Source organism: Engraulis encrasicolus, chromosome 1, assembly GCF_034702125.1.
Source record: "Engraulis encrasicolus isolate BLACKSEA-1 chromosome 1, IST_EnEncr_1.0, whole genome shotgun sequence".
NCBI lineage: Eukaryota > Metazoa > Chordata > Actinopteri > Clupeiformes > Engraulidae > Engraulis > Engraulis encrasicolus.
In genome coordinates this window covers 54016613-54037679 of record NC_085857.1, presented here as the reverse complement: position 1 = coordinate 54037679, position 21067 = coordinate 54016613, and the positions used below count along the sequence as shown (strand labels likewise).

Here is a 21067-nt window from a genome sequence, read left to right as displayed (position 1 = left end):
AGGGCAGAGTCAACATCCAAATTCCATGGCCGACCATTAAAAAGTATCGCAGGGTTAGATCTTTACGCAACCCACCCAGATAGCCTCAGAGTTGTGTTAAAACTGTGTTGAGGATGATTTTAATCTGTGCTGGGTTTGTCCTCGTAGAAGAGGAAGAACAAAAACCTCACAAAATTCCTTTCACAAAATTCACGGGTTGGTCCATATCACGGTATCAAAGCCGCGGTGCACTGGTAATATTACATTATATTACATTTATAATGTAATGATGCACAAGTTGAATTTGACCTTTAACATGTGTCTGAGCTGAGTATGTGTGGGGTTGTTGAGGTGTGTGTGTGTGTGTGTGTGTGTGTGTGTGTGTGTGTGTGTGTGTGTGTGTGTGTGTGTGTGTGTGTGTGTGTGTGTGTGTGTGTGTGTGTGTGTGTGTGTGTGTGTGTGTGTGTGTGTGTGTGTGTGTGTTAGTTGTTTATAATATCTAATATATTGAACACTCACGGGCCACTTCAGTAGGAACACCTCTCTAGTGCTGGGTTGGACCCCTTTTTCCTTCAGAACTGCCTGCAACAATACTCGGGTAGGCTGAGGCATTCCAATGAAGATAAATTGGTACTAATTGGCCCAAATAGTGCTAAGAAAATATCCTCATGCCAATATGTTATATTTCAGCCTGAAACATTGATGTAAGGCAGGGTTGACCTATGTTTTCATGTTGTTGGCGCCAAAGTCTGTCCATTCCACCTGAGTGTTGCAGTAGATATTCAAGACTCATTAGATCAGGCAACATTTTTCCGATCTTCTAGTGTCGTTTATGGTGAGCCTGTGCAAATTGTTGCCTCATTTTCCTGTTCTTAGCTGACAGGAGTGGCACCAAATGTGGTTTTCTGCTGCTGTAGCCCATTTGCCTCAAGATTTGATGTGCTGTGTAATCAGAGATTCTCTTATGCATACCTCGGTTGTAATGAGTGGTTATTTGACTTAATGTTGCCTTTGTATCAGCTCAAACCAGTCTCGCCATTCTCCTCTGACCTCTGCCATCAACAAGGCATTTTTGCCCACAGAATTTCTGATCACTGTTATTTTTTTTTAATCTATTTTTTTTCGGACCGTTCTTTGTAAATATGATGGTTGTGTGTGAATATCCCAGTAGATCAGTCTTTTCTGAAATACTCAAATCAAGCCCTTTTGGCACCAACAGCCATGCCATATTCAAAGTCATTTAAATATCCTTTCTTCCCCATTATGATGCTCGGTTTCAACTGCATCAGCTCATCTCGATCATGTCTACATGCATGAATGCTTTGAGTTGCCACCATGTGATTGGCCGCTCAGAAATTTGCCTCAATCAACAGTTGTTACAGGTGTTCCTAATAAAGTGGTCGGTGAGTGCATATCTCTGTGTAGCTTGCATGGAGTTGGTATTGTTGTTGTTTTTTTATATATATAATGTCATGTTGTATTATATATCTCCTTCTCCTCAAGGTTGGATGGAGCACTTGGTCTCATTGCTAATATTATATATCTAATATAATATATTGTATATCTCTCTCCAGGTTGTGTGTAGGTGTTGCTTATAATATGTGATATATATAATACTGTATATATCTAATATATTATGCTATCTCTCCTGTAGCGTGTATGGAGCGCGTGGCATCATTGCTGCGCCAGCTGGGCAGGAAGGGGAAGTGGAAATGGTATCTACACTACAGAGACAGCAGAGCACTCCGCGAGGAAGCACGGTACACACACACACACACACACACACACACACACACACACACACACACACACACACACACACACACACACACACACACACACACACACACACCGTCTTCTCTCATCATATCCTTTACACACACACACACACACACACACACACACTGCCATCTCACCTCGTACCCTCTACACATACACTCACCTCCTATCCTCTTCCCTCCGTTGTTCTCCTCCTCTCTGCTGCGTTTTCTCTTTTCGTTATCTCAACAATTGTCTTTTCTCCTTTTCTTCTCCTCAACTGTCCTCTCCCCCTCTCCCCACTAAAGCCTGTAACTGGAGCGCACGCACACACACACACACACGCAGGCGCGCATAAACAAATACTAAAACACACGTGCTGACCCGTACTGTCAACACATGCGCCCACACACACATACAAAAAAAAAAAACAGAAACACACATTCTGGTACATGAGGCATCCATAATCTTAAATCCTAAAGGTGCACTGTGTAACATTTTTAGTAGTTTATTTCCAGAATTCATGCTGCCTATTCAGTATACATTGTGAGTGGGAAAATTGCTCTTTTCATACATGAAAAGGGGGATCTTCTCCATGGTCCGCTATTCAGAATTTCCAGAAATAGACATTTTTAGCTGAAATACATACTGTACTTTGGTCATATTAGTGAATACTTATTCATTAATTAGTAAATATCCATGAAGAGATCAAATTTGGCCGTTGCCAGCACAGTTTCATTGATCATTATAGTTGCAATACCTACTCTGGCCACCATCTTACACAGTGCACCTTTAAAGCATAAACATAATTCATTAAACAATTCAAAAGTTTATTTTTTAATAATATCCATTTGTATGTGTTCAAGGGCCTCAACTTTTAATAGACTGGGATCTTTATTATTGACACTCTGGATGGTATGGCATTTCCAGAGCACCCATAATAAAGATTCCAGCCAGGGTTTACTTGCCAGATGAGGCTGATGATTTCCAGCACCAAAAAATCTCAAAACCTGCCTGGAAGCACTAAATCCCGTCCAATTCTATTGATTTCTATGGCCATTTTTCCCCGCACACGGCCATCCTAAACAGCCCAATTGGGCAGGAAACCGCCCAATCTGGCAACACTGATCCCAGCCTATTAAAAGTTGAAGCCCCTGGAACACATACAAATGTCCCCTAGAGGGGGCGATGGGCTATAAACATTACTTTAAAGAGAAGCATCCTGGATACATACCTTAGACACCCTGAATTATGCAGGCCTTAATGAAAAGATTGATTTCAGACTTTATTTGTGAAAATACATCTTATTAAAAAATAATCTCTTGAATTGTTTTACTAATGATGACGTTTTAAAGGATTTAAATATGGATGCTTCATATACCAGAATGTGTATGTCCTTCCTACTTTGTAAGCCATTAGTTCATTTTTTTTCTATTGTTGTGATTATGATAATGTGACTGCATACGTCCAGTTTACAGTGGAAATTATAAGCATGTGTATTTGTTGATTTAAACATGTTTACCCTACCTGAACTACCATGTGGCCATGTGAACTGATAAATAGGTCACACAGAGGAAGTCTTTCTTGTCGCACCCTGATGAAGACCCGGTGTGGTTGAAATCGGTTGGCCTTTTTTAGACATGTAGCCTACCTGAGTTTAAAATAAAGGGTTGTTGATTTAAATATACTTGTCTCTATGCAAGCGTTGCCTGAAGCAGACCCAACAGCCTCCAAGTTTTGATGAAACACTAAGTCATATTGTAAACATACACTTCAGTACTACCACATAACGCCAAACTCTCTACCCCCCTTGCAGCACCAGTGAGGTGGCTCGCAGGAAGAAACACTTCCTGGATGGCTGCCAGGAGGCGGGGCTTGTGGAGGTGCTGCCCTATCACGACTGTGACATCATGTCACGTGACCCGCCGCCCTACCTGCCCTGCTTGGTCCGCCTGCAGGCTCAGAATGTAATGCGCCGCTTCCCAGTTTTTATTACAGGTACCACAGAGCTGTGTATGTGTGTGTGGGGTGGGGGTTACTGTTTATTTTAGTGTGTGTCTGCCTGTGTCTCTAGTGTGTGTGCGCGCGGCACACGTGTGTGTTACTGTGTGCGTGCGCACGCGTGCGTGTGTTTTCGATATTGTACATGTATTGTACATGCATGAAGTTTTTTGTGTGCATTGTTGCATCTGTGTTTTAGGGTGCGAGTATGTGTTTTTATGTTTGTATATTTTATTGTAGTATTTTAGATAGATCACTAATATGCGTTTAATCTTTTCTTGTCTTTTTTTTTTTTCCTTTTCCAGGTCAAACGGACAACTCCTTCGGGAGCAGTGGGATCTTCACAACAGACACATTTTTTTAAATGTTTTATTCTATAAATGTGTAATTTGTATTTGTTTTATATTAAAATAGTTACAAATGTTCCTCGAATACAAACTGTATTTGGAATGTGTGGGTATTTTGTCTTTAATGAACAAACAAACCACATGAATTCTTCCTAGTCACCTCGATTTGCTCTGAACAGCTTTTTTTCCATCGATTTTGTACTCTGAATCTTAAATGATGTTGCTGTTATGGCTTTCATACCGGTATTATTAAAAAAAATGTTTGTTCACAAATACTGCAGGAAAAAATGAAATGTGTACATGCTGTATTTGAATTCTGAATTGGATTAACCCATTTTAGCCTAGCCCTTTTTGGGACAAGGTGCACTCTGCCTTTAAAACCTAAATATCTCAGCCCCCGAAGCACATAAAAGCATTAAATAAGTTGCATTTAAAAGCTAGGACCAAGAGCAACGGGATATTTGTCGCGGACTTTTCAGTTTTCATGAATCTATATCTCATTTCATACTTAATGTGCTATTCAAATGAGTAGTAGTAGTATGTAGTATAGTCTGTTAGTCTCATGTGCTCTGAGAATTATGGTAAATACCAAACACTGACATGGGAAACGCACATCAACGCTCCCCTTGTTTAGTTTAGTTAAGTTTAGTTTAGTTTAGTTTAGTTTATTGGTTTATTTCATCAGGGACCATGTGCAAAGTACATTAGTTACATAGTAAAGAGATGACCTGCACCAGATTATAGCTAAAAGCTCATTTCCATCTGCAGTCCCTGGGCAGGTAAGAAAACATACAATCCAGTAAAATGGGAGCAGCCACTCAGACATACAACCCCTGACACACACACACACACACACACACACACACACACACACACACACACACACACACACACACACACACACACACACACACACACACACACACAATAAAAAGATGTCATAGGCTAAAAAAAACTACAATGTGCAAAATGTCAAAACAGGCATGTGCAAAACTATAAGTGGTCACAAGACTGGTTAGATGAAAGCCATTTCTTCACTTCATGTGAAAATGAATGAAAGTTTGTAAAGCTTTTTATGTGGGTCGGAAGGACATTCCATTGTTTCGTTGCCCTGAAGGAAAAAGCAGATTGTGCAAATGCTGTTACCCGGGTTGGGAGAGTACAGTTTCCTCTGGTGGTAGATCTAGTTGTTCTTCTAATTTGTTCAGAGCACGGATGTATGAAGGTTTTCAGAGGTGGGGGAGCGGAATTGTGAATAATTTTGTGCACAAGGCGCACATCAGAATATAAAATTAGGTCGTCAAAACTGAGCAAGTTATACTTGTCCAGTATGGCACAGTGGTGAAATTGAGATGGATGTTGATGGATTTCATGGTAGTCTTGTTAGCCTGAGACCAGCTTGACATACAGTAGTGTAAATGAGACATTATCATAGCATTTACATAGGTCTTAGCAGCATCTATAGTTAAAGAATTGCGAATATGTCTAAAATTTGCAATGCTATATTTCACAGTGTTGCCCAGTTTTTTAATGTGTTTCTTAAAAGTTAATGTGGAATCTAAAGTCACTTCCAAATATTTAAACTCATCAACATTTTTCAATGGTTTTTCATTTACATATACGTTTGGTACAGAATTTAGTTTATATCTATTTTTAAAAAACATAGTGACCGTTTTATCAGTGTTGAGTGTGAGACAAGAATTGGCCAGCCACTTGGTAACCTTAGTGAGTGTTTGTGTCAGTCTACTTGCAACTTCTTCTGGGTCTTTACCATGTGTGAACAACACTGTGTCATCAGCATACATCAATATCCCCACACCGTCACATACTTGTGGGAGATCATTGATGTGAGCGCTGAACAGTAATGGTCCCAAAGTCGAAACTGGCCCAAAGTCGAAACCAGATTTGCCTTAATGTGTTCAAAAAAAAAACCAGCATGCCGTGTCAGTAGAGTGGTTTGCTCTAAATCCAAAACTGCATGGCCTGTAATAAGGCATTTTTATTGAAGTGTGCTATTAGCTGTTCAGACGCCGTTTTTTCAATGACCTTGGAAATAGCAGGCAGTATACTTATTGGCCTATAATTGGTAACACTATGTCTATCCCCTGCTTTAAAGATTGGTGTTACTATAGCGGTTTTGAAGTTATTGGGGAAGGGGTTTTCCTCCAATGACCTGTTCACAATATACGTGATGGGAGATAAGACATCCTTAAAGTATTTCAGTAGAGATGTGTCAAAGCCCCAGATGTATTTTGCCTTGGAGTTTGATATTAAAATTGTATCTATTTTTGCTTCATCTATATTTTTTAAATTTACTGAAGTAACATTGCTTTCCACCATTTTTGGCAAATTGTGTTATTTTACACTGGACAACTCTGCATTTTTTTTTTGGGGGGGGGGGAGATTGGATAATATGGGCAGTCATGGGTACGCGGTTGGGGTGTCAGACTTGTAGCCCAAAGGTTGCCGGTTCGACTCCCGACCAGCCAGGTTGGTGGGGGGAGTAATTAACCAGTGCTCTCTCCCATCCTCCTCCGTGACTGAGGTGCCCTGAGTATGGTACTGTCCCGCTGCACTGCTCCCATTGGGGCGCCATTGGGGGCTGCCCCCATGCACGGGTGAGGCATACATGCAATTTTGTTGTGTGCAGTGAATACTTGTGTGCTGTGGAGTGCTGTGTGACAATGGGAGTTGGAGTTTCCCAATCGGGCTTTCACTATCTATTTCATTATCTACTTCTCAGAGCACATGAAAGGCACATCAGACTAACAGTTGAGCTTACTACACTCTAGTGTGAAATTAAAATGCATGCAGAGCACACACACACACACAGGAGATGGACTATGGCTAGTGCTTGAGTGGTATATTCCCAAAGTCCTTAATAGTCTTACATCAGAGCTGTACATAAAGATAAGGTATCTATAAACGGCTCTGTCTTACATTAGCAGATGATGCCATCTTCTGGTTAGATGTTGAACTATATTTATGGCGCCTACTGAGAACTTCACAAAAGCCTGCTACTGCTTTTTGGTCGCCAATGGACGGGTACTTGCCGATAACTCTCATTTTTATAACGATAACTCTCATTTTTATGAATCAACCACAACAACACAACATTTAACCCTTTAATGCATAAGCCATTGGACTCACACTAACGCATAACATGGGTCTAAATAGACCCGCATTCATTTCCAATGTATTTCTGAGCATTAATCATGTATTCTCTCACACAACTTCTAAAACCAATACATTTTATCCCATAATTCTTCTAAAAGTAATTACATAGGTGGTCCTTAATTCAAAAAAGTATTTTTTAAAATGTTCTTATATTTTTATTTTACAAAAAAACATGAATTTGGAATTAAATCACTCATTTCTAGACGTGGACCGAAAATGGCCCGCATTCATTTCTAATGGAAGTCTAAATCTTTCACTGTAATAACTTCCACAATTAATGTATTTTAATAGCTAGTGGATTAAAAGTTGTGATTTAGGCTGTTTTAATGCACAAAATGGGTGTTATTTTTTGTATCTTATATAAATAAACACACAAATAATTTCCCCCATTATTGCAGATATAGCCTTAGTCTGAAGTGTTTCACGTTAGGAACTAAAATATATTTAAAAGGATTCCAGTCAGGAACAAGTAAACTGTTTTTGACCACTGTTGACCACTGCTGACCTATTGGATTTAAGCATTCCAAGTCATGCATATTTGTATAATAAGAGACGGTGTGATCGGAGGAGCCCAATAGCCTATATCAGGGCATAATTAATGTGCATAATTATTAGGCAACTTTGCTTTCCTATGGGACAATATGCCACAAAATACCTCTAAAAAACTCCAAAAATACTATAAACAATTTTGATGTCTTCCAGAGGGGTGTGGCTGTCTTGAAATATTGGTCACATCCGTCTAAAGCACTGTTACAAAGCCATCAGTGTCACATGACATGAGCTCACAAAGTCACTACCAGATTTAGAAGAATTGAAGATGAAACTACCACAAAAGTATTACCTACAGTGATGTTATATTCCAGAACTGAAACCTACATTGAGTGTCCACAAGAACATTGTATTCAGCACTCAGAGACATGGCCAAGGTAAAACAGGCTGAAACCTGAAGACCACTCAACAAGAAACTTAAGTCAAGACTGGGTCAAGAAATGTCTACAGACAGTTTTGGTTTTATGAACTAGTGAAGATAACTGTTAATGGACCAGGTAGATGAGTCTATGGCTAGATCAGCAATGTGCACACTTACATGAGTTCCTGAGTTCCACTCAAATGCCAGCAAAGTACTGCATAAATACCATGGTCTTCAAAAAATGCAAATATATTCCTCTCAATGATCCAGCCATGGGCCCATCCACCGTGTCTGTCAAGAGTCACTTTCCCAAGTCCATATAGATCTAACTTTGAAAACTCTGTCCCCAGGAATTTTTGACCCAGTCTTGACTTAATTAACTTGTCTAGTGTCATCCCTTCTTACCTTGGCCATATCTCTGAGTGTCCAGAAGAACAGGGCATTGAGCACTCAGTGTAGGTTTCTGTTGTATAATATTATAGGACTGCAGGGTAATACTTTTTTGTAGCTCCACCTTAAATTCTTCTCAATTTTTGGCTGTGACATTCCTTACGAGACTGATGACTTTGTAATGATGCATTTCATAATTCTGTGGTAAAGTGACCAACGTCTTGCCAATTCCACGACAGCCACATCCCTCTAGAAGACTTCAAAATTGTTAATCGACTTTTCAGAGTTTATTACATCTATTTTGTGGCCCATTTTCCAAGAACACAACAAAGTTGCTTAATAATTATGCACACCTGATATAAGGTGTTGGGCACCTTTGACCCCAGCACCATATTTTTATACAAATATGCATGGCCTGGAATGCTTAAATCCGATAGGTTTTCAAGTTCATATAGATTCCTGTTGGAAAATAAGCATAACAAAGACAATATGGTCAAAAAACATGTTTGCCTAATAATTCTGTATATAAAAAATGAATGCGGATCATTTTTGACCCTTGTGTGTAAATATCATATAATTGAATAAAAGATGTCTATTTCAAAGAATAACCATAAAGTATTTGAATTAAGTATTAATGTTGGGAGTTGTTGGAAAATAGGCTAGATTCTGAGGTCCTGAAATATAATGCATTGTCTTACAGCAAGTTGTTCAGGTATTCATTTGTGTTTGCAGGAAATTCTACAATATTTGGTTATGATTAAAAACATTAAAATAAATGTGTTCTGTTGATGGGCACTCAAACCACTGAGTAGGCCCAATGACCCCATGTGCCAATCATGAGATGAAGATGTTGAGTAATTGCCCATTCCTTTTAGGAGAGCCTACAGAACTCATCAAACATTGTTGTGAGACAAGCTGAAAACTGTCATGTGATGTTTGATTAACTGATTGCTTATTTTCTGAATAAGTCTGAAGTCCATACCAAACTCCTTGAAGTATCATTCGTTCTAGAACACAGGATACAGTGATGTCACTCAGAAGCGAAACTATTTGACTTAATCCTTTTTAGGAGGCCAGGAGTAGGTGACAATGGGCAAACGACTAACATTGGATTTCAATCTTTTCAGAGCCAAAGACCCTCAAATATGTCAAAAGAATGTGCTGTTGTATGTGTATTGCTTGATTAAATTTACAGAACTCAGGAAGTCCACAGATGAGGTCATGAAGACCTAGAGTGATGAAATCAAGGCCCACCCGGAAATGAAGACAGCAGTTTACAATCGACACAGATTAGGCATATTCTGGGTTAACTAACAAATCACGTAATTGCTTACACATAACCACACCCATACACCCACAAACCATAAATACCAACAGATAGGGGAGATTCAGTAGGTCCTAATTTTTGTTATCGGTCAGGGCGAGAGAAGGTTAGGATCTCCGGAACGTTCCGTAATGCTTTCGCTGTGATTGTCATTTTTATGTAGTAGACTCTGCAGTTCTGGAAAGCTGTAGTGTTTACTGTGTATGGGCCATTGCTGGTATTCTGGATATTACCAGTGGTGGTCATTTTGTTATTTGGTAATTTTAGAAAATAAATAGATTAATTTGGCTTTTGGAGTTTTTGATTCCTTTGACTCGGATTTTGAACATGCAAGAAGTAGAGACCAAGACGGTAAACTTCAACAATTTGGTGAGCCCGACGTGATTCGAGCAAAAGGAATTAAAAATAGGATATATTTTTTTCTTTTGAAGAACATTTTACTTTTCACATTAGGATTTACATTTTTTTCCCTGGAGGATATCGCAGTCGGGTGACAACAACGAGAAACGTGGCCAAACAACCAGGTAAGCAGAAACCAGTTAAATCAAATTCTGCGATTGGCTATTCCAAATTGTGTGTTGTTACTTTGTTGCATATTCCTCCTTGTATTTGACGGCGACAGCGAAAGCATCATTAGGCCTATTTGTTTGTTTGGTATTGTCTTTGACTGTATTACATGTTGTGGTTTGCACATAGTCTAAGTTGGGAATGAGGGCTTTATCAGGTGTACAGTAGGGTAGACTGAGTACAGTTGAGTACAGGGTACAGTTTAGACAAACCAAATATCTCTGGGTAACAACGTAACTCTGATCTAATTTTTGCTGTGGACATGCGCATCGATATCCTCCTTGATCATGGGAAATTTGAAACCAGCACAGAACGCAGATCCAAAGATATTGGGAAAATGCTGTTTTCGACAGGTCAGATTTACCTCACCAGGTTCCTTCAAAAATGAATATCTAATGACCATTAGTTATCCCCTTGATATAAGTTACATGATTGCAAGCCATGGTATGTGCTCTAAAAGCAGACATATTTCCTGACATCATAACAGTTAAAACCATTTTAATATCTTTATCAATGTGTGATCTGGCCAGAAGGGGACAGTTTAGACGCTAGCCTGTAGTGCTAATTTCACTATGTAAAACCAATGTAAAGATGCTAACGGGTACAGTTGAGTACAGTATTTTGCTATCGGCCATGCTATTAGCTCCCATGGCTATTACCTCCCATTGATTAGAATGGTGTCTCAACTGTACTCTGCTATGTCTCAACTGTACCCCACCGTTTTTTAGCTAGGGTACAGTCGGGACAAAAGTGCACCTTTTTTGTTTGATTAATTAAACATCCTAGAGATATAATTCCTTGATTATATATTTGCCCACATCCTGAAAATATGTTCTGTCCAAAACAACTTTCTTTTTAGGACCTTTTAATGGTCTAATTTCTGCGTGGAAGGGGACAAAAATAAAAGTGTACCCAACTGTACTCAGTCTACCCTAATAGAGGAGTTTGGTGCTTCCCCGTGGGAGGATTGGGTTCGAAATAGCCCATCTAACTATGTAACAAGTAATTGCGGACATCAAGGTTTCCCCATCTGTTAAAAATCGAAGAGATCTGGGATCTGCGAATCTCAACTAGACAAGAACCTTGGAGGTTAGACAGAAGGTTGTTGAAATATCTGCCCTGAAAGAACGGTTGAATGTGAACGGAACTTTTTGCGGTCCAGATGGTCGTCAGTTGTGAATTTGGTCGAGTTGAGAGTGAGGGGCTTTTATCGGAAGTCAGAGGGCAGTTCGGTGTTTCCCCCTTGAAGATTAAATATCTGAAAGGTAAATTTGGTAATAGCGGTCATCGAGGCTTCCTCAATCCGGTAAAAACAGAAGGGGTCGAGTAATCTCAACTGGAGGAGAACCTGGGGTTCAAAGGAAGTAAGTGAGGTCTGGATCGGAGAGGTCTGGGACCTCTGGAGGGTCTGGGACCCTCCCAAAGTAGTTACTGATACGCATCAGGGAGATCCGCGCGCTGTTGAGCTTGGAGTTCAACGAATAGGCCTATTATTGTATTGTTTTGATTTGTTTTCTTTTGGTTAGGTTTCACTCTGGTAATTATTGGTATCAGGACTGAGCTGTGAACCTTAGTGTGTGGACCGGGTACCCGTGTGTATGTGAGAGCGTGTTTGCGCGAGTGTTTGAGAAGGGAGTAACGTACTAGCGAGTACGAAATGAGCGGTCATTCTGCTGAAGGCAGGATGTACGGAGGGAATGTATTAAATTTGGAGTCAGAATTACGAGAAGTGAGTAACGTACTAGCGAGTACGAAATGAGTGGTCATTCTGCTGAAGGCAGGATGTACGGAGGAAATGTATTGAATTTGGAGTCAGAATTACGAGAGAAGGATAAAATGAGGTGGAACACTGTTTCGGAACAGTGGGAGGAGATATTGAGAGCGTTGCTTGGCCATTCATTGGAGAAACAAAGAGATGGAATCTGTTTAATCTGTGAGCAATTAATGTCACAGGATACGCACTTTGTGTTTACTAACATGTAGCCAGGCTACATAGGTGCTCTGTGTTTGTCTGCCATTGTATGTCAATGGGCCATATATGTGTCTGAAGAATGTGTGACTACTGGCCAGTTGTTTGTTTGTGTGTGTGATTGTTTGGACTTTTGAGAGTGCATGTGCAAAGGTCGAATACGAACATGAGAAGGATATTTTTTTTTTTTTTCACGTAAAGGCCCAACCAAGACAGTTGGAATATATCCGGTGGAGAAAAAGAACAGAGTGGATGAATAGGCTATAAGCCGTTTAGTTTTACTGACATGAATTCGATCCTGGAAAAAAATGCCTTCACCCGTCGAAAGGGGTGCACCGTGGTTGTCCAAATTGATGAAAGCTAGGCTATATGTCACAAAAGATAACGATTGGCGATTGGCGCGCACTGTTGTGTAAACAAACAAGCGCGTGGGAATGACAGATAGTGGAAACAGAAGCAAGAACGAACCTTTTGCCAGATTCATACCCATTTGCGTTATACGCAGCTGACATAGGCACTGCAATGCGTAAACGTCACCCAGTGCCCGATGGAGCAAAAAGTAAGGAATTTTGGACAGACATAGCCGGAAACCATCCAAGCTCTGACAAGCTGCAAACTGCTATGTTCAGAATGGCCATTCTAGAAGCAATCCCAAAGCCGGTACGAGAAACGATGTTAAATGATCCAAATTTGCCCTATAGTACTAGGCCTACAGAATACTGGGAACGCCATCTCAAGCACCACATGAAACAGTATAGTGCAAAACGCGAGGAAGAGAAACTAAGCACTGATACAGCACATGCACAACTAGTTAAGTTGCAATTAGCTGAGTCCAAAAGAGCGACGGAATCGAAACACAATTGATACAACTCATGTTACAACACAGCAGTCACAAATTCTTCATCCAATCCTGAAGTTGGTCCAATTTCATTAAGGGGTTAGGGACAACGTGGTGGGATTCAGAGGACGGGGAACAGGGAGTAGCGATGCCCAAGGTAGGGTCATGTATGGGGGGTGTTTTGCTTATAGTGGGACCGGGCACTGAGTGAGAGACTGCCAGTGGAATGCCTACACAACACGGAGGGCACTGCACCTACTTCAAAGCTGAAACCAGAGAAAAAACAAGCACAAGCACACCAAGCGCACACTGGAGCCGGAGCAAGCCTATCCCATGGACAATACACAAAGGGGATTTGGGACCTAGAGCTCACAAAGGAGAAGGGTTGGGGGACCCCTTCTGGCCTATGAAAAATTGAAAGACTATGTCAAGATTGTTTGGTAACACTACTGCTTAACTCACACCAGAAGTGACGCCCTTGGGTGCCATTTATACACCCATATCCCTTTTATCTGACCCCTACCACGTAACATTGATTAAGATGAAAACATACGCACAGGCGTGTTTAAGACAGTTAGTGGGAATCAGTGGGACTGTTTACCCTACATCTACATTGGGAAAGAAGGGGTGGCTGCTGGGGTTGAATTATACACATTGCATTATAAGCTACACATAGTCTACCCAACACCACGCGGAAGTTTGTATAAGAGTACACAATACTGACTGAACAAACATAATTAGCTAAAAACACGATGGCCTTCCCAATACTCTCTGTACATTGATTTGACTGATGATTTTTTTATTGTTTGTTCTGTTTGTCACAACAGGAATAGGCCTACTCCTTAGACCTATGGATATTTTGAGGTTTTTATTTTTATTTTTTATTATTAAGATTTTTTACGATACCGTTCAGACATTAAATGTGTGGTGTACCTGGTTACACAATTGTTGTGGGTTCTTCTGAAACAACACGGCGTGTTATTTCAGAAGAAAGGGGGAGATAGGCATATTAGGCCTAGGCCTACATGTGCGACCGTGACACTGGACTCGACTTAAGACAGACGAGATTTGAGAAAAGACTGCAGTACACCACACATCACATACATAGCCTACATTAAGGAAATAACGACAGATAACAAAGGGTGTTGGAAAACACATTGTTGAGTGTTGGAGGTTGGTAAAGATTGGAAGCGGTTATGCGGCAATGAGGAAACAAGGCCATGGTTTTACAGGGGTTCACTATGGAAAAGGTAACAAAGAACGTTTGGCAGCAGTGCAAGCTTCTCACAAGGACATCGGAAATCAAGGATTTTTTCCACAGAGAACGTTCGATATGGAAAGGATTTGGAGAGAGCACGAAAGGGCGTCTTCGGAAAAGACGTTGATGCGAGTGACCATTTGGAAATAACTGATGGACTGGTTGGGGGCCGTGCGGCCAAAACACTGATGGTTGGTAGAGGACATGAATGGGAGACCGTTGTCTCCGGGCTGGTAAAATAACTTTGGCAGAAGGTCTGTGGTTTGAAAGAAAAAAAAAAAAAAAAAAAAAACTGTTGCAATGAACTTGGACACATTGGTGGATTGTGGAACGCATACCCATAAGGATTTGGACCAAACGCCCAAGAGCAAATTGGTAAGGTTGGTATAGGCCTACATACAATTATGAGCTGGGTCAACACTCTGACTCATGGTGCTGAGGTCAGTAAGAAACTAGGCAAACAGTAAGCCCTGGACCAACGCTAGGTTCGAACATGAAGATTTCGCACGTTGCAATGTAAACCATATTATGATAAACTAATTACTTTGATGTCAGATTTCTCCACACAGGTTGCAGATGGAAGAGGAACCAACGAGACAGGAGACGAGGAATTGAAATTGGCTCCTTCCAAAAGCTATTGAGCGCAGTAGACCGAACCGAGTTGAGCGAATTACACACAATAGGCCTATTCACCTTGAGGGAAAGGCGCACAGGGTTACATTGAAACAAGCTTGCGGAAGCGCAAAGAATGGGGAAAGGCATAAGCCTGCAGCTTAATGCATGCGGGGCACTACTATCACTAACACCACTAATACTAACCCTACTAACGCTAACATGTTTCCTTTTACATTGTGGTATTTGATGATGCTTTATAATGAAACGGGATCCTACAGGAGACGCCACCATTCAACGTAGCCTAACAATAAGAAACTGCCGTATAACACCTCAAGGAACTGGTAGTGGAAAAGGGGGTCCCAATGTTGCGGAAATTGGTGGTATTGAATGGAGAAATTTCAATTTTAGGTTTTGTTATAGCAGGAGGATAAGCAGTGGAGGATTTTTATAATTATTATTGTTATTATGAATTATTTAATTTGTCTTTTACATATTTGTTTTCATTTGTTTGTATTTCTAACCCTTTACATTTTTCCACAGCCTTCGGCAATGGAACTCACTGTGGTTTCCACATTAATATAATGTCTTGGTGCAATGACAAATTGGGTGATGAGCAGATGATGTGGTATTCTCTTTGCACTAGGTTTCTGAGGCGAACAACTTAGGTTCCAGAAATGAACAAGAGAAGTTGACCAAGGAAAGCTATGTGGTCATGTTGGTTACAGAGTCTAACACTGAGGTCTAACAAATTTGATGAGGTCATATTAATTATGACCTCACGAAAGGGACTGTTGGAAAATAGGCTAGATTCTGAGGTCCTGAAATATAATGCATTGTCTTACAGCAAGTTGTTCAGGTATTCATTTGTGTTTGCAGGAAATTCTACAATATTTGGTTATGATTAAAAACATTAAAATAAATGTGTTCTGTTGATGGGCACTCAAACCACTGAGTAGGCCCAATGACCCCATGTGCCAATCATGAGATGAAGATGTTGAGTAATTGCCCATTCCTTTTAGGAGAGCCTACAGAACTCATCAAACATTGTTGTGAGACAAGCTGAAAACTGTCATGTGATGTTTGATTAACTGATTGCTTATTTTCTGAATAAGTCTGAAGTCCATACCAAACTCCTTGAAGTATCATTCGTTCTAGAACACAGGATACAGTGATGTCACTCAGAAGCGAAACTATTTGACTTAATCCTTTTTAGGAGGCCAGGAGTAGGTGACAATGGGCAAACGACTAACATTGGATTTCAATCTTTTCAGAGCCAAAGACCCTCAAATATGTCAAAAGAATGTGCTGTTGTATGTGTATTGCTTGATTAAATTTACAGAACTCAGGAAGTCCACAGATGAGGTCATGAAGACCTAGAGTGATGAAATCAAGGCCCACCCGGAAATGAAGACAGCAGTTTACAATCGACACAGATTAGGCATATTCTGGGTTAACTAACAAATCACGTAATTGCTTACACATAACCACACCCATACACCCACAAACCATAAATACCAACAGATAGGGGAGATTCAGTAGGTCCTAATTTTTGTTATCGGTCAGGGCGAGAGAAGGTTAGGATCTCCGGAACGTTCCGTAATGCTTTCGCTGTGATTGTCATTTTTATGTAGTAGACTCTGCAGTTCTGGAAAGCTGTAGTGTTTACTGTGTATGGGCCATTGCTGGTATTCTGGATATTACCAGTGGTGGTCATTTTGTTATTTGGTAATTTTAGAAAATAAATAGATTAATTTGGCTTTTGGAGTTTTTGATTCCTTTGACTCGGATTTTGAACATGCAAGAAGTAGAGACCAAGACGGTAAACTTCAACAGCGTTAATACTCCATAAATGACAAAAAGTTGGACTTTTAGTAAAAGAATCAAAATCCTTTTCCAATATGGCTAAGAGACATTAAGCTTGTGATGAAATTACATAGGAAATGAATGCGGGTCTATTTAGACCCATGTGTCTAAATATCATATAGTTATATAAAATGACTTCTATATCAAAGAATAACCATCAAGTATTTAAAATAAGTATTGATGTTGGGAGTTAATACTCCATAAATGATAAAAAGTTGGACTTTTAGTAAAAGAATCAAAATCCTTTTCCAATATGGCTAAGAGACATTAAGCTTGTGATGAAATTACATAGGAAATGAATGCGGGTCTATTTAGACCCATGTGTCTAAATATCATATAGTTATATAAAATGACTTCTATATCAAAGAATAACCATCAAGTATTTAAAATAAGTATTGATGTTGGGAGTTAATACTCCATAAATGACAAAAAGTAGGATTTTGATTCTTTTACTAAAAATCCATTCTCAATATGGCTAAGAGACATTAAGCTTGTGATGAAATTACATAGGAAATGAATGCGGGTCTATTTAGACCCATGTTATGCGTTAAAGGGGTAGTAACCAAAAAAGTGTTTTCACGCAAAAAGTTATGATGCATAAAAATAAATTAAGTCATCTAAGGGACAAAAACAAGTCAATTGAGGAATTCATGGAGTGCTGAGTAAGAAAAATGTATTCTTACAAAGATATAGAAATTTTAAACTCAGCCGGGTCTATTTAGACCCATGTTATGCGTTAAAGGGTTAAGAACACGCTTTTGTAGCCTGCACATGCCCATATTTAACAGTCAACAGTCCTTAATCAGCTGTTGTTTTCCAGACTTCATGAACTCGTGATTCAATCGTACTGATTTAGATACCGGTAGACTATTACAAAGTCAAATCTCCTGGTAAATGGTACGGAAATAAAAATGGAAAATTCTTTTAAAACAGTGTTGGTGGCTCTTAAAAGAGCCTTTGGTTTCCTGGTATTGGAAAATGCTTTCAGCCTCCGAATCCGTACAGAGTACGGCCCTGGCGTTTCAGAGCATAGACCACATCCATGGCAGTCACGGTCTTCCTCTTGGCGTGCTCGGTGTAGGTGACGGCATCGCGGATCACGTTCTCCAGGAACACCTTCAGCACACCACGAGTCTCCTCGTAGATCAGACCGGAGATACGCTTCACGCCACCACGGCGAGCCAGGCGGCGGATGGCGGGCTTGGTGATGCCCTGGATGTTATCACGAAGGACTTTACGATGACGCTTTGCGCCTCCCTTTCCAAGTAGTAATGTGTCGTTCACGAACGAACCGTTCGTTTTGAACGAGTCTTTGAAGTGAACGAAGCGAACTAGTTCCCCGCCTCTCGTTCACTTCGTTCGTTGGTGAATCACCGGTCTGTCACTAGTCAGTCAGACAGTAGCAGAAGTGGCCGTCCAATGAGCATTTTAATCTGCGCAAAGGGGCACCACTTTATCTCTTAATGTGATATCTTAATATTACCAGAGTTTTTACACATACCGGGTATTTAGTTCATAATTTAGAAGAGCTCAGCAGTTCACATAGTCCACAGTTCACAGCTCTGAACGAGCTGAGCTCTCGTTCCTGAACGAGGAGCCAGTGAACTGCAGCCAATGGTTTCCATGACCACGAATACACAACTTAACGTGGCAGAGACAAAGGCATACTTCTAGTTGGAAATGCCACTTGTAAATTATATTTTATTCTTTTTTTAATGGGTGATACTGTTCAATACATAAAATTAATCTGCAAAATAGGTTTCAGGTGATATGTTTAGACACGAGGAGCACCTTAGATCTACACAGCACAGCGAGAACGAACTGTATTGAGCCCGCGAACGAGAGACCAGCCTGGGCGCATAGCAACAGTCTCCATGACCACGAATAAACAACTTAACGTGGCAGAGACGAAGGCATACTTTTTGGTTAAAACAGCTTGTAATTGGGCTTTTTTAAATGTGTGCTGCTGTTAAATAAATAATATAACTAGGCAAAATGAGTTAAGTTGATATGTTTGGACATGAGAAGCACACAGGCAAAGTATGAATGCCCCCCTCCTCCTCTCGTTCACTGAACTAGTTCGCTCGTCATTCACCCCTTGCTCTCCTGCATTGTGGCGTGACGTAATCAAAATGAACGACTGAACGAACTGTGAACGAACGAATTCCTCAGCAGAACTGAACGAAGAGAACGAACTGGCGCGAAAGAATCGCCATGCCCTTCACTATTTCCAAGTCCCTTACCTCCTTTGCCTCTTCCAGACATTTTACAAAGAGATCAGCTGATATTCTATTCAATGATTTTCTAAGACTGAAACTGAGGGCGCGCAGGTAGGTAATTCATTTCGACAACGACGACCTGAGTGAAACCATGTAGTTGCCTCCGGTCCGGCCCCTTTTTTCAGCGAGCACGTGCCACCCCTAAAGAATGACGTAAACATAACGTCAGTTGAAATTCAGTGTTGACTGTTATAAAATCATTCAGATTTTTCTGTTTATTGTCCAAAATGTACATACATATGATTTTTTATATATATGTTCCAATTTCAATGATTATTTTATTGTGTCAGGGAATTTCTCAAAACGTTTTGCACGTATTGCAGTGTGTGTTGTCTCATTTTAGTGTTCTGTAATTTTGGAATCGTTTACTTTGATAAACCCTTTAGGTAGGCTACTTTTTGCCGTCCTTCCCCGATATGGGTACGTTGAACCCAACACCAGATATTTAACTGGTTAAAAAGTGATCCCAGGGTAAATGGAAATATATAGATGTATATAATATATATAGATATCTCTGTATGTAGTACCGTCAACTGGACAATTTGTACAATCGCTTAAACTCCAAATAAACACGATTCAAATGTTTGTCCAAACAAAGGGATATCGTTTCACCAGGTCGGCAAGGTCTTTGTGATTGTCTGCAAAAGTCGTATGCTACAACTTAAAATCACATTGGATTAATGGTGCATTCCAGTCCCAAATCATCCTAGTAAGAGATCGCACTTATCCAACCTCCTACTACGAAAAACGCTCTGGAACGCCAGTCGAAGTGGGAAGGAACTCCAACTAGCGAGGTCGGGGTACACTACCCCCACCTCAACAAATCGAAGTCGGATAATGGCGGCGCCCTTGGAGCCATTATTTAAAATGTCAATAAATAGTGAAACTATTTCTCTTTTGTGCAGCTGTTCCAAACACAGCATTTTTACTCTAACTCAAGATAAACTTTGTGTCAACATAAATGTATCTATTTACTATCAATGGGTAAAAATCACCTCACTTGTGTGACAGTTTGGCTTTGCTTTTGATGAGAATGTGGGTGGCTCTTAAAAGAGCCTTTGGATGTAAATAGTAAACTAGTTTACTTGGCACTGGTGTACTTGGTCACGGCCTTGGTTCCTTCGGACACGGCGTGCTTGGCCAGCTCACCGGGCAGAAGCAGACGCACTGCGGTCTGAATCTCCCGGGAGGAGACAGTGCGGCGCTTGTTATAATGAGCCAGGCGGGAAGCCTCACCGGCGATACGCTCAAAGATGTCATTCACGAAGGAGTTCATGATGCCCATCGCCTTAGAGGAGATACCGGTGTCGGGGTGAACCTGCTTCAGGACCTTGTAGACATAGATGGCGTAACTTTCCCTCCTGGTCCTCCTACGCTTCTTGCCGGACTTCGCTGCCGTTTTGGTAACGGCCTTCTTGGATCCCTTCTTGGGTGCAGACTTCGCTGGTTCAGGCATGCTGTTGAAGTTGTTTATCTTTCAGATCAGATGTACCGTTAGAAATGTTCGCCACGAATATATACGCTGCAATATGCAAATAGGTGACTGATCCTCTGCGAATGGAAAGGCATGAGATCTTACATCACACCAATCTGACAACACGATTGGTTACTTGTTTTTAGATGAGCAGGTCAACCCCCCACATTTCAGTTTGTTTGTCCCTCCCCCTCCCTTGTCCCTGTCAACCAGACAGTATTATTTATTAATTCTTTCATTCATTTATTTATTTATTTATTGGAAGAAAAAAACACCGAACAAAAAACGTGGAAAGAAATGAGACATCTCAAAAACCGA

The 21067-nt window shown here is 40.5% G+C and overlaps 3 protein-coding genes across 3 annotated transcripts in view; 1 reads left to right on the top strand and 2 right to left on the bottom strand.

The window, feature by feature from the left end:
• Positions 1-4181, top strand: part of LOC134454517 (uncharacterized) — a 55703-nt gene extending 51522 nt beyond the window's left edge. Inside the window, exons 22-24 of the mRNA XM_063205577.1 lie at positions 1634-1739; positions 3554-3735; positions 4044-4181. Coding sequence (XP_063061647.1) covers positions 1634-1739; positions 3554-3735; positions 4044-4102 — 347 coding nt within the window. The 3' untranslated portion in view covers positions 4103-4181. The remainder of the gene's footprint in view (positions 1-1633; positions 1740-3553; positions 3736-4043) is intronic.
• Positions 4182-17931: 13750 nt separating this feature from the next.
• On the bottom strand, positions 17932-20044 carry LOC134455025 (histone H4). The gene is made up of 2 exons (XM_063206095.1): positions 19233-20044; positions 17932-18263 (listed from the first exon to the last, which is right to left on the bottom strand). The coding sequence occupies exons 1-2, from the start codon at positions 19259-19261 to the stop codon at positions 17981-17983; spliced, it is 312 nt and encodes a 103-aa protein (XP_063062165.1). The 5' UTR covers positions 19262-20044; the 3' UTR covers positions 17932-17980.
• A 64-nt stretch (positions 20045-20108) lies between these two features.
• On the bottom strand, positions 20109-20759 carry LOC134455003 (histone H2B 1/2-like). Its single transcript, XM_063206081.1, has one exon. The coding sequence runs from the start codon at positions 20729-20731 to the stop codon at positions 20357-20359; it is 375 nt and encodes a 124-aa protein (XP_063062151.1). The 5' UTR covers positions 20732-20759; the 3' UTR covers positions 20109-20356.
• Positions 20760-21067: the final 308 nt, after the last annotated feature.